At 31.3% G+C, this 24,746-nt stretch overlaps 1 protein-coding gene across 3 annotated transcripts in view; it reads right to left on the bottom strand.

Annotated features, from left to right (window-relative positions):
• The window catches only part of LOC139502819 (peroxisome proliferator-activated receptor delta-like), a 39,006-nt gene extending 20,050 nt beyond the window's left edge, over positions 1-18,956 (bottom strand). Inside the window, exons 1-9 of one of the 3 annotated variants that reach the window (XM_071292430.1) lie at positions 18,859-18,956; positions 17,327-17,491; positions 11,000-11,220; positions 10,351-10,461; positions 9,720-9,864; positions 8,830-9,017; positions 6,842-7,048; positions 5,833-6,031; positions 3,949-4,345 (exon numbers count right to left, since the gene is read on the bottom strand). In XM_071292430.1, the coding sequence (XP_071148531.1) occupies positions 4,098-4,345; positions 5,833-6,031; positions 6,842-7,048; positions 8,830-9,017; positions 9,720-9,864; positions 10,351-10,461; positions 11,000-11,220; positions 17,327-17,432 (1,425 nt within the window). In that variant the 5' untranslated portion in view covers positions 17,433-17,491; positions 18,859-18,956 and the 3' untranslated portion in view covers positions 3,949-4,097. Of the gene's footprint in view, positions 1-2,183; positions 4,346-5,832; positions 6,032-6,841; positions 7,049-8,829; positions 9,018-9,719; positions 9,865-10,350; positions 10,462-10,999; positions 11,221-17,326; positions 17,492-18,858 lie in introns of those variants that run through there. The other 2 variants (XM_071292432.1, XM_071292431.1) reach the window with 2 other exon arrangements.
• Between the last annotated feature and the right edge of the window lie 5,790 nt (positions 18,957-24,746).

The following is a 24,746-nucleotide window of genomic DNA, read 5'->3' as shown; positions in this document are numbered from 1 at the left end:
ACCTTACTTGTACCTCCCTTGGTACCTTACAAACCAGTTCATACCTGAGAGTATTAGGAAGTTTTCCATAGAATGATATCAATTAAAATTTGACTGTTGAAACCCGTGTCAAATTTCTACTGGTTTGTACCAAAATTATGGTACTCAACTCCTTAGCTCATCAATGACAGGAAACCAGCAGTTATACACTTTTTAGTTAAGTTCATACTGGATAATGGAGAACATCCCAGCATCTAACAGTACACAATGAATAACTAAACTTATGGTTTGCTCTGCAAGTCTAATTATTAGACACTCTATATTTATTCTATATTAAGAATATTTTGAAAAAACAAAAACCTTATATCTGCCAAGGTCTATCAAGAGATAATTACAGCACATACAAGTCCTAAGGGCCAGCTGAGGTCACATGTATGTCTGTGACGCCGCCGGACGTTTTCCCTTTTTCATAGGATATTTGCGCTTTTATTATTGGACACTTGCGCTTCAAATCATAGGACATATGCGCTTTTTAAAAATGGACATTTGAGCTTTTTACATAGGACATTTGCGCTTTTGTAATATTTTGTTTTTATGACTATAATCCTCCTCTTTTATTCGGGCTTGGGACCTGGCTTTACCTGGCAGAGTTAAAAGTTTAAAAATCATTGCATAGCACATTTCTTAGCACATTGATATATGTTAAAAAGTTTATATACAGCTAAAACTAGTAAATGAAAACATTCTAAAGACATGAAAACACAAACAGTCATCACAGGTCAGTTTTCGCTTGATATCTGAAGCCCAAGGACTGAAAAAAATAGCTCATGCTATCTGTTCTGTCTGATATTTCGCCCATATTTCAAATAAATAATCATGTTTCTCAATTTTGGGGTGTCTGTTCATCAATATAATGAATCTTATTGTAATTCACAGACTGTTGTTAATTGATACTCTTCAAAAAGTAAAAAAAAATAACAGAATGAGTGAATAGAACTGTTCATTAAAGTGTGCATGGAAGGATTCTGCACCATTTCGGCATTTGTCGTGATAATGACAAATATAAGTTAAATTCATCTATGTGATATTACTTCTCATTAAAATTACAGGTGGACGACTAGAGGTAAAAAGCGCAAAACTCCGGTCAATTTAAAACAGGTGATTCAAAATTTAAAGCGCAAATGTCCTATCATTTTACAGGTTAAAAAGCGCAAACGTCCTGTGCCCGTCTGTGATTAGAAATTCAACAACAATTAGTGAAAATGCCTACCTATATATTTGTAAACTGCAAAAATTAATAACCAGCAACATGAAAAGCAGTACTTATATAATGATTCCCTGTATATTATAAGATATATGGCACATAATATGGCTACATTCAAATAATGTATGGTGTTCTGCTATTAAAATATTAGAACACATATGGCACAAAATATGGCTACATTACATTAAAGTATGGTATTTTCAGAGTTTGACCTGAGAATTCAAGGCAAGGAGAGGTGGTGCAAATCTATGAGTATTGTGACATTAAAATACATTTTGTTATGATTAATCATACCTGTCAACCTCTGAAAAAGGAAAATGCAGGTCATAATTAAAGTTTAGTATTTATCTTTCTTAAGAATGGTTTTAATAGTTTTATTCACACTGCTTTTCAAAAATACAGTTTATAAGCCTCAGCTATAATTAGAAATCAGTTATTGCTAAATGTTCTCCATTAAACAGAAGGAAGATAGAAGAAGTAAGTGTGTTTACTTCCAGTGCAATATCTGGCTCAAAGCTTTGATATTAACAAAATTAAGCGGTTTAAATATAGAATAACTAATCGAAGAATTCAAATAGAGAAAAATATTCAACGAGTGACCGAACAACACATTAATCCACAAATGTGCAGTTAATTATCAGTGTTGTTTGGTCACGAGTTGAATATTTTTCGATATTTGAATTCTTTAATTAATTATTCTTTTTATGACATTGGCAAATGGCTTTTTTTAAAGAAATTAATGTGAAATATGTAAGGAACTATATCTTTTTTCTACCCATTCACAATTTGTTTTGATCCACCATTATCGATTTCTTGACAACGTCTATTGTTGTATGACCTCAGAGAGTGAATTAATCACGTTTATTTCACATGTGAAATTATCGGTTTTTATTTAATTGGGAAATCAATGTAATTCATTGCAACAAATGTAATAAAATAGTTTCTTTTTCAAGGTAACAATGTTGATAAAACTGAATTTATATTTCACTACTAAATACCAAAATCCATGATGGGTGTTTAAAAATCCTTGATATGATAGGAAATTCATGGGAGTGACCCACAAATTAAGGGTCAGTTGACAGGTATGAGTAATATGTTAATGATAAGTACAATGTATCTTACATTTGGTTGATTTCAGAAAAATTATTCAAAGAAAATCGTTGAAACTTAAATTCTCTGAAAAAACATACATTATGTATTTGTGGCCTACAATATCCTGTTTACAACTTGTCTGAAAAACATCAATAAAAAAGGGTCTGTTAAAATATCATTCTAATATCTCTTTCAAAATCAGCATTATACTACAAGTAAATAACCTGTTTTGTCTTTACACCGGTTTTCTTTTGAGCTTGGATAATCTTCATTGTCAGAACCAATACACTCAATAAATAATTTGTACAAATACATACATAAATATATTCATAATTATTTTGAGGACTACTTGATTTGGAATGATATACAAATTATGCAACTTTTACAAACATAAATAAACAAAATTAATAAGAAACATTCCATAAAATTAAACAAAATAACTTTCCAAACTTTTTAAACTGAAATGAAAGGTTGTTTTTTTTTATGTCACAAAAATGAATTAAATAGAAATGAAAGACAAAATTTCAAACACACGCAAATATTACTGAGGACTCATGTCTATAAGGAAAAAAAAAATAACAATAATCTTGGGCAAGAACTTTTTTTTACTGTTCATTATAATGTTTATAATTATTAAAGTTGTATTTACAACTGTAACAAGGTCTGTGTAAGTTTCATCTTAACAAACAAACAAATGATATTTCATTGTTATCTCAATACAGTCAGACAAATTAGCTCTAATATAACAGTGATTTCTTTAAAAAAAATATCTAGAACCAAAGACAAATTTGTACTAATACAGAATAAATATCTAAAACTAAAGGCCAATTTTTATCTAATACAGAAAAAAACCATCTAGAACTAAAGGCCAATTTTGTACTGATACAGAATAAATACTGTGGACTCAGTCACTATTATTGTCGTAAACCAATTAATGCGGGTTTTGTTGGTACAGGTCAATAACAAAATTCAAATGTTCAACAATAACAAATTTTCTATAAGCTTGGTATTCAGAGTTTGGCAAAACCATGATAACAAATATCCTTGGAAATGCAAGTGTTCCTCAATTGACAAAAATTGATAACCACAAAATAAATGAGTCCACAGTATCTAGAACTAAATGACCAACTTTAGTCCAATGCAAAATAAATTTCTAGAACTAAAGACCAATTTTGGTCCTATACAGAATAAATATTGAGAACTAAAGACCAATTTTGCACAAAAAATAAATTGCATTAGAGATACTGAGGTAGTATTGTCAATCGATAATCTAGTACAAAAACATGCATGGTGCCATCTGCTTAATATGAGATCAAATCAAGAGATAAGTTTTAGAAAAATAATTTGTTTTCTGCTTAATATATATATTTGTGAATATCTGTGTAACATCTTGTAAAAGGTATATGTGTGACTCAAAAAGAAAAGTATGATAGATAAAATTACATCATGAAAAATAAAATAAATTGAAACAAAAAGTTAAAATGTCATTGATGATCAATTACATGAGTTTCCAACAGATGAGCTATAAAAACAACATATATGTACAACAATTCACCGGTTAAAACATCATTGTGCTAGATAATGACCCCTTCTATCTCCCAATAGCACAACAAAAAGTTTACGCTATGTAAGTGTAAAAGGTAATATAATTTGTTGGGCTTCAAACCAATAAAATTTTAACTTAAATATTTCCATTGTCACTTTGACCATATATAGTGTTACAGTCAAAATAAAAAGATTGAATGCTTACTATATGATCCTTCTATATATTAAACATTTCTTTGATTAATGGTGCAGTGTCAGACAGATCCTTTGATTTGTCGATGATACCAATTCTGATGTTTTGTCCAAATGCCTCAACAGCTTGGCGAAGATCTGTGACCAGCATAACAAGATTGGGAAATAAGTGGCGTTGTTTTGGATGATTGTGTTTCAATTCGATTCTCAAAGCTTGAAGTAGATCTTGTTGTATTTTGTCTATTTCTATTGGACTTTGAAGAAAAGGATTTTCTGTGAAAAAAAAAAATTGTTTCTTATTATTACGAAATTACAAACATTATAATTATTATCAGTAGTTTAGTATATCACACAGTAAATAATGATCACATGAAGCATAAAAACAAATTTCAGGATGCTCTAAATTGTAGCTTCTAGAAAAATGTGACGAAAACATCCATACATGGCCATTATATGTTTGAATATATCAGTAATCAGATAAGAAACGGACTAAGCATTAGACAAAATCCGATGAGAATAACAAATATAACATCAAAACCAAATACATGAATTTTGGATAGAAAAGTACCGTGACACAGTAAACAGGAGATTGATAATTTATAGAACTAAAAATGCATCATACTGAATTGCATGCCTCTGTAGGATGTCTGATTACATTTAAGGAAACTAATCACAGTTCACCAGAAGAATGCAAGGAAAATGTCATATATATAGCAGTTACTTGTATTCTGAAAAACCAGAACATGAAAATAAATGAATAACACTGCATAACACGTTATGGCATGTTAACATGATGACATATATCAAATTTCCAGAAGCTCTGATTTGCAGTGCCTGAGAATTTTATGGGACAACAGAAATATAAACAGGGTAAAACAGTATTCCCCCATGGTTCAATGATATGGATAACATTATACATGTAGCTACAATAAACTAGTTTCATATGAACTTAAGGTGGTACCCAACACTTTCACTAAAATTAATTTAGCTCGTTTAATTTTCATTAAATTTTGTCAAATTATTTACTTTGACCCTTTAACAAAAATATAGAAATTTAAAAAAATTTGAACCAACCATTTTGTCAGAAAAATTACACTGGTTATATAGCAGTTTGACAAACACCAATTTTGATTATTGAGAAGCTTAATATTCCTTTTACAACACAATGTAATTGAAACGTTAAGCTGACTTTACAGAGTTATCTCCCTGTAGTATTAGGTACCACCTTAAGTTCTCATGATTCTGATTTATTTTCACTCAATTGAAAAAGGCCTATAATACAATACAGTCAGTGGACAAAAGTGAGTTCTCACTCGAAAAAAATATTTCCAATTCACTACATGACTGATTCTTATGAAATATATACCAAAAGATGTAGAAATGTTTAAAGCTTTATTCAGACTAATTTTAATTAACATAAAGACAAATATTTCTGGGAAAGTTTGCTATGTGTATTCTAACAAAATTAAAATCCTAAAAAATTTGCATATGCATTTAACCTTTCAGAAAATGAAAAGGTTCCTCACAAAAATTATGGCCAAATAAACAATACAACTTCAGACATTTCTACATCTTATGTTATCTTAATTCTAAAAATCGCCCAAAAAGTCACTCGGTAATATTTTTTTGAAAAATAACAATTTTAGTTGAAATGATAGCACATTTTTTTAATGGGAACTCACTTTTGTCAACTGAAAATTTCAATATCAATAGTGAGGTGAACAATCTATATTTATCCTGAATTGTAGATGGTTACTTACCTGAGAAACAAAGTGTGGCACAAAACAAGGAAATCTCGGATTGTAGCAGTTCAAATTTCTTCAACTTTTCGTAAAACTTCCAAATCTGACCAAAAAGTTGTCGGACAATCCTACATTCTTCTAGCAAACTTTTGTTGAGGATTAAATTCATCTCCATTCCAGGAATTTTAAATTTCACATCTTCCACTAATGGACTCATCTAAAAAAAATAATGAAATTTTTATTTTTCACATAATTAATTGAGAAGGATTTAATATCATGCACAAACAGTTATCAGTTACTATGGGTAATGTTTCTGTACATTGTGACAAAAAAAATATTCTTTTTTGAATTTGGGGGAATTGTATTATTGATTGTGTACCTTAAGGTGGTACCTAACACTACAGGGAGATAACTCTGTAAAATCAGATGAACGTTTTAACTACGTTGCGTTGTTGAGAGAATATTAAGCTTCTCAATGATCAAAATTAGTGTTTGTCAAACTGCTATACAACCAGTGTAATTTTTCTGATAAAATGGTTGGTTCCAATTTTTTTGAAATTTTTATATTTTTGTCAAAGGGCCAAAGTAATTACTTTGTCAAAAGTTTATGAAAATTAAACGAGCCAAATTGATTTTAGTGAAAGTGTTAGATATCACCTTAAATCTTTCCAAATTTTGGTAAATAAATTCAGTTATAATGGGTCTTTAAACCATTGCTCATCTAATCAATCTCCAAATGTTACAAATATAAGGTAGATAGAATATTCTTTACAGTAATAAAAGTTTCAGTTTATAAAACATAACCTTTCATTTCCAATATAAGCCAATGATTTTTGTTCTGAGTAAGATTATAAGAGTTGATGTTAGAGAAGTTTCTAATTATGATCAGTTTATCTGAGACTTTATTCAATTTATCCTTTTGTTTTTAGGGCTTTTCCAAAAAAAAAAATATATTTTTGCTTCAATACAATTTCCCTAAGCACTAAAATATTTTAACCCATAATGCATCTGCATTCAGCAGACTTACCGCTACTATAGCAACAGACATAGATGCCTGCTTCATTAATGTTATCTGATCATAGGTTGATAGCTCCAAAAATCCAGGTAGTTGTTTAGCAAATCTTACAGCTCCCTCCATTAATGGCAGCACTACTTCCTGATATTTGACGTAAATCTTCCAATTCTCAAAATCTTCCTCCGATTCAAGTCGGTCTATCAAAATATCTTTGCTCTCCTAGAAAAGAAACTTAGTTTAAAAAAAAAAATTCCAGGTTCTCTGTCTCATCCATTACAATAATTTAGTTTCTGTTAATATTTTTATCAAAATGAAATTAGATGAAAAGGCTAAACTCATTAGATCGCAACAAAGCAAACCAAACAACTAACAAAAAATCGAAAGACAAACGTAACAATCTGAAAGGACTAGTAACTAAACCAGTTTTTTACTATTACTGTAGTAGAAATAATCTGTTTTGTATTCTATGGAGCTTTATACAAATTTGTTTATCACCATCACAGAATTTTCGGAAGAACTTCTAATAGCAGTGAAATTAATCTTTCAACAGATCTAACCAGAAATTTTAAGATGATTTGATAAACCATTTGTGCTATTAGATACTTGCTTTGTTTTTCTTTGATAATTTAGTAAACTAATTGTGCTATCAGATACTAACTTGTTTTTATGATGATTTGGTAAACTAATTGTGCTATCAGATACTAACTTGTTTTTATGATAATTTAGTAAACTAATCGTGCTTTCAGATACTCTTTTTTTTTTTACAATAATTTAGTAAACTAATTGTGATATCAGATACTAACTTGTTTTATGATAATTTGGTAAACTAATTGTGATATCAGATACTAACTTGTTTTTATGATAATTTAGTAAACTAATTGTGCTATCAGATACTAACTTGTTTTTATGATAATTAAGTAAACTAATTGTGCTTTCAGATACTCATTTGTTTTTACAATAATTTAGTAAACTAATTGTGATATCAGATACTAACTTGTTTTTATGATGATTTGGTAAACTAATTGTGCTATCAGATACTAACTTGTTTTTATGATAATTTAGTAAACTAATCGTGCTTTCAGATACTCATTTGTTTTTACAATAATTTAGTAAACTAATTGTGATATCAGATACTAACTTGTTTTATGATAATTTAGTAAACTAATTGTGCTATCAGATACTAACTTGTTTTTATGATAATTTAGTAAACTAATTGTGCTATCAGATACTAACTTGTTTTTATGATAATTTAGTAAACTAATTGTGCTATCAGATACTAACTTGTTTTTATGATAATTTAGTAAACTAATTGTGCTATCAGATACTAACTTGTTTTTATGATAATTTGGTAATCTAATTGTGCTATCAGATACTAACTTGTTTTTATGATAATTTAGTAAACTAATCGTGCTATCAGATACTAACTTGTTTTTATGATAATTTGGTAATCTAATTGTGCTATCAGATACTAACTTGTTTTTATGATAATTTAGTAAACTAATTGTGCTATCAGATACTAACTTGTTTTTATGATAATTTAGTAAACTAATTGTGCTATCAGATACTAACTTGTTTTTATGATAATTTGGTAAACTAATTGTGCTATCAGATACTAACTTGTTTTAACAATAATTTAGTAAACTAATCGTGCTTTCAGATACTCATTTGTTTTTACAATAATTTAGTAAACTAATTGTGATATCAGATACTAACTTGTTTTTACAATAATTTAGTAAACTAATTGTGCTATCAGATACTAACTTGTTTTTATGATAATTTAGTAAACTAATTGTGCTATCAGATACTAACTTGTTTTTATGATAATTTGGTAAACTAATTGTGCTATCAGATACTAACTTGTTTTAACAATAATTTAGTAAACTAATCGTGCTTTCAGATACTCATTTGTTTTTACAATAATTTAGTAAACTTATTGTGCTATCAGATACTAACTTGTTTTATGATAATTTGGTAAACTAATTGTGATATCAGATACTTACTTGTTTATCCTCATCCCCGCCATTGAATTTGAGTAGAATTTTCACAACATGTTGATGAAATGATTGTTTTATAATATCTGTTATAGATCGTAACTCTAGTATCCTCACACTGCTGTTTTCTTCCAATTCTTCTTTGTCAGCCATTAACTTTTCTCTTTCAACTTTTGGCATTCTTCCAAATCTTACAGCTGCAATTAAAAGAAAGATAATAATTAAATCTTCAAAAGTCATTAAATAATGAGCAAAATGACATTAATAGGATAATTGTAATTCGCTTTGATAATAGTAATCTATAATGGTAATTGTAATTCGCTTTGATAATAGTAATCTATTTGGGTAATTGTAATTCGCTTTGATAATAGTAATCTATTTGGGTAATTATAGTTTGCTTTGATAATAGTAATCTATTTGGGTAATTGTAATTTGCTTTGATAATACAATGTAGTAATCTATTTGGGTAATTGTAATTCGCTTTGATAATAGTAATCTATTTGGATCATTGTAATTCGCTTTGATAATAGTAATCTATTTGGGTAATTGTAATTCGCTTTGATAATAGTAATTTATTTGGATAATTGTAGTTTGCTTTGATAATAGGAATCTATTTGGGTAATTGTAATTCACTTTGATAATAGTAATCTATTTGGGTAATTGTAAATTGCTTGGATACAAGTAATTTTCTTGGAGTATAGTAATTTGTTTGGATTTCAGTAATTTGCTTTGACCATATTAATTTGCTTGGATTCTTTATATGACTTTGAGGCTGAAAGATAGAAATTAACATGTAATGAGAGATATGATAAATGGCTTCTTGTCACTCATATTTTTACCAGATTTTCATTGCATCCATATCAAGGTCTAATTCAACCATGGTTAAGATATAAACTTACCATCCTGAGACATCCCTGCCCGTAAACATCTCTGAAATCTGCAGTGCTGGCATTTATTTCTGGATCCTAATGACAGCTTACATTGTTTCAGTGCTCGACATGGCTTATACACCAAGTTTTTCTTTATGGTCCTTCTAAAAAATCCCTGCAAATACATTTAACTATGTAAAAAATACTTGCAATACATTTGAAAATGTTTTAGCAGAGAAAGCATACTCCTCTCTTAAAAGCATTGTAAAAAATTTAAGAAATCCCTGTACTTATTATATATTTTCTTTTGAAAAATGCAATCAAGAAGACATATAAAATCAGGTACAAAAGAGAAACTTAGAAATCGAAATATTGAAATGGCTCTAATGCAAATAGATGGTTGAAAAGCATGCTTGAAAAATGTACTATAAATCAAAAGGGAAGTAACTCATGTCCATAAAATTATCACATCAATATAGACAATTATGTAAAAAGCTTAGATTAAAAAAATGACGGAAGCATATTTTTAAAAGTATTTTATTACCTTTTTGCAACAATTTCTGAGTTAACACAGACAGATTTTTACACTATACGAGGAACTAATACTGCATTTAAAGAAACAAGAGGCCTACAGTCTGTTACTATCAAAAGTTCTACTAACCTTACAACCTTCACATGAATGTACTCCATAATGGAACCCTGAGGCTTTATCACCACAAATTCTACACAATACAGCAAGCTCTGTTGTATATAGTTGTTTGGGAGGTGGTAACTGAAAAATTAAATAAAATTCATTTAAATGTAGGTTATTCTATCTAGTCATATATCAATATATATGACAAATTTTATTTTAGCAGTATGCCTCAGTGGTTGAGTGGTCTATTGCACATGTATTGGACTCCAGTCAACTAGTTGTCAGTGCATGTATCTTTGAGTCCTCTCAGATCTGTCTTCAGTGTCTATTAGTTGTATAAGTACCCTGCAAAGCCTACTCTGCTTTTTGATAGCCAACTGTGCAGAATGGGTTTTACTCATTGTTGAAGGCCTTATAGTGACCTATAGTTGTTAATTTTTGTGTTATTTGGTTTCTTGTGGAGAGCTGTCTCATTGACAATCATACCAAATCTTCATTTTATTTTATAGGATTGTCAGTTTTCCTGCCTAAGTTTGATTCTTTTCTTTTTGGAATCTAGCTCAAACAAACAAAAAATAACCTGACCTGCAAATTGTGCAGAGAGTGCAGTTTAGATACCAACAATGAATCAATCAATACTAAGCATTCAATCTTTGGTTGGGTTGTTGTCTCTTACCCTTTTGTTGTATGGTTTTGATTTTTGAACTCGTTCATCAGAAGCAGACGACACCTGAATATCTTCTGTAGATGTAACTATGGCAACAGGTGAACCTGGTTGGTTTGGTGATGGATATGATGACAATGAATCTCCATTTCCAGATAATGATTGTGGTTCCTGTGGTCTTCCATTAAAATCCATCATTATATTCTCAAAATAATCTTGATCCATCGGAAAATCTGCAAGATAAAAAGGGACCATTCAATATTGTTATATTCAATACTCAAATTTGTGATATTTGCCTACAAACTAGTGTCTCAGTCGATTATATCATGGCTCCTATAGCTAGTGTCTTAGTCTTTTTTCTTTCAGAAATGATTTCATGACTCCTTAGACCCTTCCCTAGATTTTCCATCAAACATGATATATGAAATAGGGCATGCACTGAACTAAACAATACACACATGTAACAGGTGTACCTATAGATGACAGAGCTGAACAAATACAATGTTTTATTAAATCACAGAATATGCTTCCATCTGATGGTTGATTCCCCATCAAGTTTCCATCATTTTACATGTAATGGAAAATATTCCATCAGTTAAAATGTTCCATCAATTATCCATCAGATGGCAAAAATACCATCAATTATCCATCAGATGGGAATTATGCCATCAGTTTTCCATCAAACAATTTCCATCAACCATTTTCCAGCATTGATGGAAAGTTGATGGAAAGTTGTTCCAATACTCCATCAACTGATTGAATTTGGTGGCATTGTTCCATCACAAAATTCCATCATGTTTGATGGAAAATCTAGGAAAGGGTATTGTGTATTATAGTTTCATGAAATTTGGATGAGAAAAATATTAGTTAGCATGTGCAAATTAAAAAAAATGTAATTTCAAGTTATAACAGGGCATTTACATGATATAACTATAGAACAATAATAAAAAAGACTCACTGCCAAAATTTGAAGTCGGTTTGTAAGTTTGGGTTCTATTACAAAAAAAATTGTATTGTGCATGAGTTAAAATTTACATGCATCTAACTTAATTCAGAGTTCGGAATGTGATAATTGTTGTTTTTAAATTAAAAGATTTCAGTTGTAAATAACAGGTGTTTTTTTTATAAAAAAAAATTGCAGTGGTAGTTTTAAGTTCTTATATTCATTATTATTTAACAATTACTTTATTATTTATTGTTAAATTACCTTTTTAAATTTTGAGACATTAAAAAAAAATATTCTTAGATTAATTGATATTTCATACAATTTTGCAATATTGAAAATTCAAAAGTAAAGACTTTCCTAATAAAGTAATTAACGTCATTAACAGGCTAGACAGAATGTCAGAGAAATTAAATCTATATCCTATATATAAAGGTATACATTAGTGATTTGTTATGAAACGTTTATCAAATTTAAGTGCAAAAAAGTGATGATCAAAAAGAGTTCAAATCACAGTAGGTGACTCGAGGTAGGTGAGGGTAAAAATAATTGATGTTTGTGACATGACTTTGACTCAATGTTTATTACTATGTATGGTGCAAGAAGGTTGTACAATTATATGGGTTACATGTCCACTTCAGTGGTTCATTGATTTATTAATTTTACCATCACCACCCTCTTTAATTCGATTCATTTCACTTATTGATTTTACATTATAATTTTTGTCTTTAATGAACTCTTTGGCGATCGATTGTACTATAATCTACTGTATATATATCAGTACAGTTACATTTAACAAAGAAAAGATCAAAGAAAACAGCTATTTGGTTTTAATGCATTTATCATGAGAAAAGAAATGCATCAAAAAAGCCATTTTCATGGTAACATTCATTAAAGATTAAATATTTGTCTCAGCCAATGATATGATACAAATTCAAGGTCATTTCTGTCACTTCCTCCTTGTATATTGTCCCCCTCCTTTACTGTCTACATTTTAATCCCTACAACAATCCCTTTACTTCTAACATATAAAGTGACTTTATTATTATTGAAGTATTATTTCATCATTTCTCCCTAATAGACCTGTAAAGGTATTACAAGGACACATAAGCACTTATTTACTTCTTTGTCCCATTAATCAATAACTGACCTCATTTCTCATGTAAAAAACATGTTTGAGATCTTCCCTCATGTCATCAAATATTATTTTTAGCCAAAAAGGTAAACTAGCGAACAGTTATGTTTTGTTTCATATAAGTAGAGATGTTAGGGTGACATGACACAAGTAGTAGGTCATCCTGACCGAGTTGATGAAAAGGAGGAATTTATTGAACCAGAAACACATATATGATAAAATATATGTCTCTTAAAACTAATCATTATCTTTCAGATATTACAACCATTTTTTACTATCAATTTTTGAATATCTTATATTATAGGGTTATTGCATGAATATTGGGGAAGATTGTCCCGAGTAGAATTTTATATTGCACGAGCTTGTGAGTGCAATATATGTTCTACAAGGACAATATTCCCCAATATTCATGCAATAACCCTTTTAATGTATAGCAATATAATATTTGGAGGTAAAAATAGGTTTATACTAAGAATTTGACGTTGATGACATCACGAATTTGAAGATTTATTGCACTAGTGCAATATTGGAATTTATTGCACTCTAATTTTTAGTTACTTTTTGTGGGAAATATTATATTGCTATACAATAAATTACAATACTGTGGACTCCTTATTCATGTTATTATTCGTTGGATACTAAGTTTTCTGGCTTTCATGGGTACAGGTTAACCACAAAATCCAATGTTCAACAATAACAAATTTTTCCATCAGCTATATTGGACTTTTGCAAAACCAATAAATTAAATATCCAAGAACATGCAAGTTTTCCATAATCCGCAAAAATTGGTACCCACAAAAAATAAATGAATCCACAGTAGTTATAGATGTTGAGATGACATCTTCTTTGGAGGATCCAGGGGGTGTGTGTGTGTTCCGGGGGTTGGAACCCCCTTTTTTTTAGGACGATCAATGCATTTGAATGGGAGCATATAGTTGGAAACCCCCCTTTTTAAAATGGCTGGATCCTCCCCTGCATCTTTGACCATTGTCCAATAACATAACATATAAAAATGGGAAACCAAAATCAACCAAAAGGGTATTTTCAATGAGCACAATATTCTCAATCTTGATCCTGATTTTCCAAAGCAAGTGCCATCTTTAATTCTTTTTGTGCAAGTTCGTGATAATTTTGTTCATAACACCAAAGAAGATTTTGTATGTATAGTATTTTACTTTTAATAAGGGTCAAGAATGGAAAAGGAAAATGATACACAAATAACAGTTGTAAGCCTACCTAAATCAGGTAATTTTAACCATGTGCACCCGTTTGTCTTAGTTTGTTCATCAGGGATCACCCCTGGTTTAAATTAATGTGAGGTTTGTTTCACCCAGTCCTCTATGTTGTAGGGATCACCCCTGGTTTAAATTAATGTCAGGTTTGTGTCACCCAGTCCTCTATGTTGTAGGGATCACCCCTGGTTTAATGTGAGGTTTGTTTCACCGAGTCCTCTATGTTGTAGGGATCCCCCTGGTTTAAATTAATGTGAGGTTTGTGTCACCCAGTCCTCTATGTTGTAAGGATCACCCCTGGTTTAATGTGAGGTTTGTGTCACCCAGTCCGCTATATTGTAGAGATCACCCCTGGTTTAAATTAATGTGAGGTTTGTGTCACCCAGTCCTCTATGTTGTAGGGATCACCCCTGGTTTAAATTAATGTGAGGTTTGTGTCACCCAGTCCTCTATGTTGTAGGGATCACCCCTGGTTTAATGTGAGGTTTGTTTCACCGAGTCCTCTATGTTGTAGGGATCCCCCTGGTTTAAATTAATGTGAGGTTTGTGTCACCCAGTCCTCTATGTTGTAAGGATCACCCCTGGTTTAATGTGAGGTTTGTTTCACCGAGTCCTCTATGTTGTAGGGATCCCCCTGGTTTAAATTAATGTGAGGTTTGTTTCACCCAGTCCTCTATGTTGTAGGGATCACCCCTGGTTTAAATTAATGTCAGGTTTGTGTCACCCAGTCCTCTATGTTGTAGGGATCACCCCTGGTTTAATGTGAGGTTTGTTTCACCGAGTCCTCTATGTTGTAGGGATCCCCCTGGTTTAAATTAATGTGAGGTTTGTGTCACCCAGTCCTCTATGTTGTAAGGATCACCCCTGGTTTAATGTGAGGTTTGTTTCACCGAGTCCTCTATGTTGTAGGGATCCCCCTGGTTTAAATTAATGTGAGGTTTGTTTCACCCAGTCCTCTATGTTGTAGGGATCACCCCTGGTTTAAATTAATGTCAGGTTTGTGTCACCCAGTCCTCTATGTTGTAGGGATCACCCCTGGTTTAATGTGAGGTTTGTTTCACCGAGTCCTCTATGTTGTAGGGATCCCCCTGGTTTAAATTAATGTGAGGTTTGTGTCACCCAGTCCTCTATGTTGTAAGGATCACCCCTGGTTTAATGTGAGGTTTGTGTCACCCAGTCCGCTATATTGTAGAGATCACCCCTGGTTTAAATTAATGTGAGGTTTGTGTCACCCAGTCCTCTATGTTGTAGGGATCACCCCTGGTTTAAATTAATGTGAGGTTTGTGTCACCCAGTCCTCTATGTTGTAGGGATCACCCCTGGTTTAATGTGAGGTTTGTTTCACCGAGTCCTCTATGTTGTAGGGATCCCCCTGGTTTAAATTAATGTGAGGTTTGTGTCACCCAGTCCTCTATGTTGTAAGGATCACCCCTGGTTTAATGTGAGGTTTGTGTCACCCAGTCCTCTATGTTGTAGGGATCACCCCTGGTTTAAATTAATGTGAGGTTTGTGTCACCCAGTCCTCTATGTTGTAGGGATCACCCCTGGTTTAAATTAATGTGAGGTTTGTGTCACCCAGTCCTCTATGTTGTAGGGATCACCCATGGTTTAATGTGAGGTTTGTGTCACCCAGTCCTCTATTTTGTAGGGATCACCCCTGGTTTAATGTGAGGTTTGTGTCACCCAGTCCTCTATGTTGTAGGGATCACCCCTGGTTTAATGTGAGGTTTGTGTCCCCCAGTCCTCTATGTTGTAGGGATCACCCCTAATTTAAAGTGAGGTTTGTGTCCCGCAGTCCTCTATGTTGTAGGAATCACCCCTGGTTTAATGTGAGGTTTGTGTCACCCAGTCCTCTATGTTGTGGGGATCACCCCTGGTTTAAATCAATGTGAGGTTTGTGTCACCCAGTCCTCTATGTTGTAGGGATCACCCCTGGTTTAATGTGAGGTGTCACCCAGTCCTCTATGTTGTAGAGAAAAACCCGGTGGGTTTTTTTAATTGTTGTCCTGTGTGGAGTCACATGTCGGAGGTTTTTGTGGATTGTTGTATTGTGTGGAGTCACATGTTGGAGGTTTTAGTGGATTGTTGTACTGTGTGCAGTCACATGTTTGAGGTTTTTGTGGACTGGTTTACTTTGTAGAGTCACATGTTACAGGTTTTTGTGGATTGTTGTCCTGTGTGGAGTCACATGTTGGTGGTTTTTGTGGATTGTTGTCCTATGTGGAGTCACATGTTAGAGGTTTTTGTGGATTATTGTCCTGTGTGGAGTCACATGTTGGTGGTTTTTGTGGATTGTTGTACTGTGTGGAGTCACATGCAAGAGGTTTTTGTAGATTGCTGTACTGTGTGGAGTCACATGTTGGGAGGTTTTTGTGGATTCTTGTCTTCTGTGGAGTCACATGCTGGGAGGTTTTGTGGATTGTTGTCTTATGTGGAGTCACATGTTGGGAGGTTTTGTGGCTTGGTGTACTGTGTGGAGAAACATGTTGGTGGTTTTTGTGTATAAGTGTACTGTGTGGAGTCACACGTTAGAGATTTTTGTGGATTGTTGTACTTTCCAGTATTATTGATAGTTCCTGTTATACTTTATTGTCTTAACAAAGTATTTTATATACAGACAATGAAACCATGTCTTAATACAATCTCAATATTGAGCACTGTTTATCCTAAAATTGTCGAAATATATTGCAAGAAACACCTGGTGCTATGTCCACACTTGTCTATGTTGATTGACCATTGAGAAGTTATTGATGTTGTTTATTCATAAATGATAATCAAAGGTTTCATCATTTTATTTACAAATGAGGACTGATAAGAAAAGACACAAGTTGTTAAAACCCAAATACACTGTACTAATACATTTAAATGTTTTAAGCTATATTTAACATTTCATTATATCAAATCAACTTTCAAGTCATAGGACAAAATCATTAACAGAAACCAACATTAGTAGTAACTGAATTAAAAATTCCCAAGAAATCATAAAGTTAATTTTAAAACAAATAACAGATAAATATTAAAAAGCTTACCTGGTGAAGTTGAATTATATGAACTATTCTGACCAAAGTCCACTGGTAACATGTAACTAACCATTATTGTAGAGTATTTCTGGTTATGGTCAAAATCATGTCGCATCCAGCTTGGTCTATGTCAGTGTGACTTAATAAAGGAACAGACTGACATTTGGTGTTTTTCTGAAATAGACTATAGTAAATATTTACTAAGCTCCACCTACATCTCTTTAGTTTGTTAACCTGAACAAACATTGTTGTTTACACTCATTATAATGTCTAACGATAAGCAATTATCATTTAAGTTCCAATCCAAGTAGATATTTATTTGTACATCTATAAATATTAAAGCTAATCTCTGCCTTATTATGCGAGTTAAATCCAAAAAAAGGGGGGTTACATATTTTCCCTTTTGACAGTAACTGTACTTCATATTCCAAATGACTGCAAAATACATAATACAATGATATGTATTATAAATCTCAAATAGATTTGTACAATGGCAATAATTCAATCATCCACCTTATTTTTAATTGACTTATCAGAAGTTCAGACTTCTCATTGATAGGTTATTTAGGTCATGATAAAGAGGTCACATCAGGTGAATGTCCAGGTGATTTAAGGCCAGATCACTTAATGGGTCATTATCCTTGAGTGAATGTTCATGCCTCTATCAGCTGACTACAAGCTACCAATTAATACTATTTATCGACACTAAATGTTTAACCACTGGAATAAAAATACTAATACTAACAGTAGATAAAGTATCTCAATTTTGGAGAAAATTCTTGATTCACACAATCATTCAAACTGTCTTGAATTATATTATCATTAAAAAAAAACCAATTAAGAATCAGGCTAATAAATAAAGTGTTGCTTTTAAATTTCAAGTATATAACCAGTACCTAGTCCTTATGTACGGTACTTATGTTTTCAATAGTTTCTTTACTTGCTTGTAAGTACAAATATATTTAAGGTTATAAATGATTAATTATGGTTTTTATGTTGTTGTTTATGTTTGTATGTGTAGGATTAAAAGCTCTCTAGAGCTTATATCTTGTAGTTGATAATTATACCAAATCTAAATAAAACTTTTGTATCATATTAAAGTGTACAATTGTGTCTCATTTTATTTTTATTGTAATTTATTTAAACAAACCTTTTACAAGATGAAACCAATTTTCAAAGAAAACAATTTAAAAATTAAATAATTTATTAATAAGATGATCAAGGCTCAATGAGCTTTATTAGTTCAGGTCTAGGGGAGTCATAAGCCATATTAAGAAGATGACATTACTTTTTTTAAAAGAGAATTAAATCATCAAGTTCCTGACTCTTCTTGTTTTGTGAATCTCATATCAACTTCTCATTATAAAGTAGAATAGTCAATACACAAAGACCTACTTGCCATATTGTTCATATATTATGAAATCAATCAATATGATCATTTCTACGTTGATTTACTAAGTATTTATAGTTTAATAAATCTATTGAACTATTGATGTTATCTTCATATAACATGCTACTAACATAATGAGTCCATGACTTACAATAAAACACCTTCAGGAGTTATTCTTCTTCTTATACTTTTTAAATTTCCAAACCGTTCCATGTAACTCCAATTCAAACAGGTTTTCCATTTTCTAAAGATAAAATCATAAAATGATTAAATTTTATTTTTTAGGTTTATCAGTGATTTAAAGCAGAAATGGTTAGTACTACACAGATATCTAAATATAAAAACTGCAGCATAAGTCATTAAAAAGAACAGAAATATCAAATAAAAATAAAGCACTTGACATTTTTTGATACTTCCCTAATTTCTCATAAATGCAGCCTCAAATTTGTTGACAATTTTAGATAAGATTTTTTTAAAAGAATACCAGCAATAGGGATAATGGACTACATCAAAATCTATAAATAACAACAGACATCTTTTGGTTACAATTCACAAAATTACATCAGACCTCTTTTGGACACAATTCACAAAACTACAACAGATCCATGCTGGGCATAATTTACAAATTAACAACAGTCCTCTGCTGGAGACAATTCACAAAATAACAACAGATCTCTGCTGGATATAATTAACAAAATAATAACAGACCTCCGCTGGATTGTCTATTGTCTATAATTCACAAAATAACAATAGACCTCTGCTGAACACAATTCACAAAATAACAACAGACCTCTGCTAGTTACAATTCACAAAATAACAACAGACCTCTGCTGGACACAATTCACAAAATAACAACAGACCTCTGCTGAACATAATTCACAAAATAACAACTGACCCTCGCTGGACACAATTCACAAATTGACAACAGACCCCTGCTGGACACAATTCACAAATTGACAACAGACCCTTGCTGGACACAATTCACAAATTGACAACAGACCCCTGCTGGACACAATTCACAAAATAACAACAGACCTCTGCTGGACACAATTGACAAAATAACAACAAACCTCTGCTGGTTACAATTCACAAAATAACAACAGACCTCTACTGGACATAATTCACAAATTGACAACAGACCCTTGCTGGACACAATTCACAAATTGACAACAGACCCATGCTGGACACAATTCACAAAATAACATCAGACCCTTGCTGGACATAATTCACAAATTGACAACAGACCCTTGCTGGACACAATTCACAAAATAACAACAGAGCTCTGATGGTTACAATTCACAAATTGACAACAGACCCTTGCTGGATATAATTCACAAAAAAAAAACCAGACCTCTGCTGGATATAATTTACAAATTGACAACAGGCCTCTGCTGAACGTAATTCACAAAATAACAACAGACCTCTGCTGAACATAATTCACAAATTGACAACAGACCTCTGCTGGATACAATTCATAAAATAACAACAGACCTCTGCTGGACATAAATCGCAAATTAAAACCAGACAAACAGGAACTCTTTGTTAACATGATTAACATTAGGAATGATTTTATTCAATTGAATTCAATTGAGAAAATATAAAACCGTTAATTGTTTCTACAGTATCACACAGATTATGAAAGCCTTAATTGTTTCTACAGTATCACACAGATTATAAAAGCCTTAATTGTTTCTAGTGTCACACAGATTATAAAAGCCTTAATTGTTTCTACAGTATCACACAGATTATAAAAGCCTTAATTGTTTCTAGTGTCACACAGATTATAAAACCGTTAATTGTTTCTACAGTGTCACACAGATTATAAAGGTACAATAGAACACTCAAACCAATAGTGGGAGGGTCCTTTAAAAATCTAAGCTGAATTGGTTTCAAAACCTGATGTGAGTGGACCATTAGTTTCAAGACCTAAAGAAGAATCCATTAAATACTGTAGGTTTAAATTTGCCCAATGCTTTCAAAAGAAACAATTTAAACAACTTTTTTAATTACACCAAACAGATGACTCAAGTCTCTATGCCAAAAAAAGTAAAATGACAAAAATCCCAACTCTGTGGTAAATTCACAGCGGAAAGTCCCTTCAAATGATAAAATCAAAAGCTCAAACACATCAATCCAATGGATAACATTTAACTGTCATATTCCTAGCTAGGTACAGGCATTTTATACGTAAAAAAATAGTAGATTAAACCCAGGTTTATAGCTGGCTTAACCTCTCACTTTTTGTGATATAATTTCTCACTTTCTTGCACTTAAAGCCAGGTGCAAACAAATTAAACTGTATTAATTAACTAATTTATGTATTGTTTGGCAGTAATAATTAACCTTCTTTTTAATTATATAACTATTGTCTTCCTGTCTGCCTATATTGTCTGTATGATATCTATAAATAACACATCTTAGTTATACATGTACATGATAATTCACATGTTTCTCAAAAATAAAATTTATAAATTTTGTTAATATCAAAATAAGATCATAAATTCACTAATTGTTAGATTATAAACAAAGCTGTCAAAAATATGTAACAAAAAAAATTTGATTCATGAAAATCGTGATAAAACAGGGTGATTTATTTTAAATATTTTCAATAATGACATAAATTCATAGATAGTTGTACATCTAAAGCATAATCACTTATTTTTAACAACATAATAATGCATACAAGTGGATGTTTATATCAATAAATATCACTTTTTACATTATCTTTTGTCACGAAAAAGTAATTTTCCATCAATGTAAATCCCTCTAAAGCTGTAAACGGCATACTTTTTAGTACTTGTTGACTATCCATGACAAAAAGAGATTATTTCAACTCTAATGATTTATTCTGATTTTTTGTACTCTACTGCTAAAAACTAAAATATTTCCCTACAAATCTAAAAATTTGTAAGGGTTCCAGGGAATCCAGTGTCTCGCCTTCTTTTGCTGTTAATCGCAGACTCAACAATAATGAGGAAAACATGTTTTAAAAAAATTATTCCTCTCAATACTATCTTTTGATTGTAAGAAGCTTCTGTCCAACTCTGGTAGAAACCCATGATAGTTTATGAATCTAATAAATGTTTTAAAAACTTTAACAGCAGACTGTATGTAAAGTTAACAGGAAGAAAAACTAAGTCCATTTATAAGTAAAATACAAATAAACAGATACAAATTTTAACAAAATTTCCTACTAGCTTTTGATCATAAAAAAGCTTTTGTCCAAGTTTGGTAAAAATCCAGGATAGTTTAAGAAAGTTATTAAAATTTGAAGAACTTTAACCTCAGAGTGAATGTATTGTTTCCTGGCAGAAAAGTCCATTTATAAGTATAATTACACCTTATGTAAGAATCTTGGGTTTTGATTGGTTGATAGCCAGTGTATTTTTCACCAATTCACTGTTATCAAACGAATATCGTTCATTTTTTAACTCCGCCGGGGTATTTGCCAAAAAGGATTTGCCTTTTTTACCCTCTCTGCCGTGGTATTTGCCAAAAAATACTCTATCCGACTGGACGCTTGTAACGTCACGATCATCAATGCGTTTTAGAACATTAACATTCGGTGTAATTAAACAGATATATCATGTTCTTGAGGGGTATTTGCGAAAAATACCAGTCTTGAGAATGAATTTCCCTAGCTCGCCTTACGGCTCGTGAAATTTAACATTCTCTCGACTGGTATTTTTCGCAAATACCCCTCAAGAACATGATATATCTGTTTAAAATACGGAAAAATGTATTTATTTTTTTCACAAAATTTACTTCTGGTTACTATCTTATGATCAGAAACAAGCTTCTGTCCAAGTTTCGTATAAATCCAGGATAGTTTTTAAGAAAGTTTCATAAACTTTAACCACAGAGTGAATATTTGTGGACCCTGTCGCCGCTGACGGTATTTACTGTAGGATAGCTATGTCTTGGTTTTTTTACTAAAGTGGAAAGGCTCTACAAAAATAAAGAGATTTGGTATGATTGCCAATATGAACTATCCACCAAATATTTCAAATTAAGTGGAATTTAGCAATTATATGCAACCATACAGCCTTCAACAATGAGAAAAAATGGTAAAATCATGAACAAATATTAAATATTTTGGGAAACTAACATCCTTCATCGGTATAAGATGACTATTCATATACATTTTGGTAATACATGTATATGAAAATATATATACATTTTAAAATCTCTTAAAGGGGCACTAGCCGCCAAATTCATGTTCAGACACCGCTTTGACTCAAATTCTCATATTTTATTAATAACAATGTAAAACATTTTTCCAAACTATCAAAAGTATAAAATAAACAATTTACAGGACATGGTCTCAATAAGATGAAGTTTCGTTTCGTGTGAATTTTAGCCAAGACGCCTGGCATTTAATTAATTATCGACCTTCTATGACCATATAAGCGATGTAAACATAAACAGAGATATAAATAGATATAAATAGATTAAGCAACTCGTGCAATTGGATTTTGATAGGTCTGTTAAATAATATATTATGGATCAAAAATTTATGTTTATCGTTATTTTCTTTATAAGAATGATTTTTGGTGGATCGAATCAGTCAATCAAATTATTTACCTTTGTTTAACTTTCAATGTTGACATTCTTTTCCTTTAAATAACCGTACATGGACAATGCATGCATTATTCTATATCTTTTTATGGGGTTAAATTGGAGTTCACATGAATACGGATTTAATGAGGTCGAGTTATTCACTTAATTAACTATTTCACATAATTAAACAGTTTTCCATCAGAAGCTTTATTTTGGCTAGCATACCAATTGCTAATATATTTAGTGTGAATTAATTTACTAGATATGTTCAAAAATTTATATTGTCCGAAATGTTTTACTTCTTGTTTAATTTTAAAAACTTCTAATACTTTTTTAACAAATGAGAACCAAGAAGTTATGTTAGATTTGTGAAGCTCTTGGCTGCATTTATAAGCATCTTTCAATAGACTGAAATCAGTTGTAAGATTTTCAAATCTATACCAGTATTTTACAATTGACTTTACAATATCATAATGTAAGGGGAAACGTCCCAGTTCTGATAATACAGCAAAATTGACACTCCTTTTGTGTACACCAAGTATAAATTTAGAAAATTTAAGATGGAGATTCTCACACTCAAGATTTTTAAAATCATTTTCAAGATTAAATAAGGAAGACTGTAATTTATTACAAGAGACATTATAACCTCCCCATACCTCTGAATTATATAACAGAATGGGTTTTAGGGTATGATCAAAAATATGAACACAAGATTTTATTCCAGGAGACAAATTGATAAAATCCTTTCTAAGTTATAGTAGGCCTTAAGAGCCTTATTATAAAGTTCAGTTTTAGCTAGATGAAAACTTCCAGATGCAGTAAAGTGAACACCTAAATATTTGTAATGAGCGACAGTCAATCAAGTTATTCTGCAGTCGAAAATTTGCCTGAATTTTCTTTCCAGCCTTATTAAAAATTATGACTTTAGTCTTTCTAATATTAACTCTCAGGCACCAGTCAGCACAATATTTTTCTAGCTGATCAAGTCTACTTTGAAGCACTGTGGCTGATGTTGACATAATCACAATATCATCCGCATACATCAAACAATTTAATTTCTCTGAGTGCAGGGAAACTGCATCCAGACAGGAGTCAAGATAAGATGGGAAGTCATTTATAAAAATTTTAAATAATGAAGTACTCAAGTTGTCTCCTTGTCTTACACCTAATTTAATGCTAAAAGGGTCAGTGAGAGAAGCTCCAACTCTTACACATGCTTTACTATTATTATACTTATCTGATATAATATTATAAAATAAAGTACCAACTTTCATATTAATAAGCTTCAGTTTAAGACCTATATGAATTACACTGTCCAATGCTTTGCAAAAGTCTACAAAACAAGTATATAGTCTACCCTCTTTACTGTGACAGTATTTGTCTATCAGTGTTTTCAAAATAAATATATGATCTGAAGTTCTGGCATTTTTTGTAAAGCCAATCTGAGAATTATGAATTAAGTTGTTTTGGTACAAAAAT

The sequence above is a fragment of the Mytilus edulis genome, chromosome 14 (genome assembly GCF_963676685.1).
Source record: "Mytilus edulis chromosome 14, xbMytEdul2.2, whole genome shotgun sequence".
Classification (NCBI taxonomy): domain Eukaryota; kingdom Metazoa; phylum Mollusca; class Bivalvia; order Mytilida; family Mytilidae; genus Mytilus; species Mytilus edulis.
Note: the sequence above shows the minus strand (reverse complement) of the source record. Positions and strands in the feature narration are given on the sequence as shown.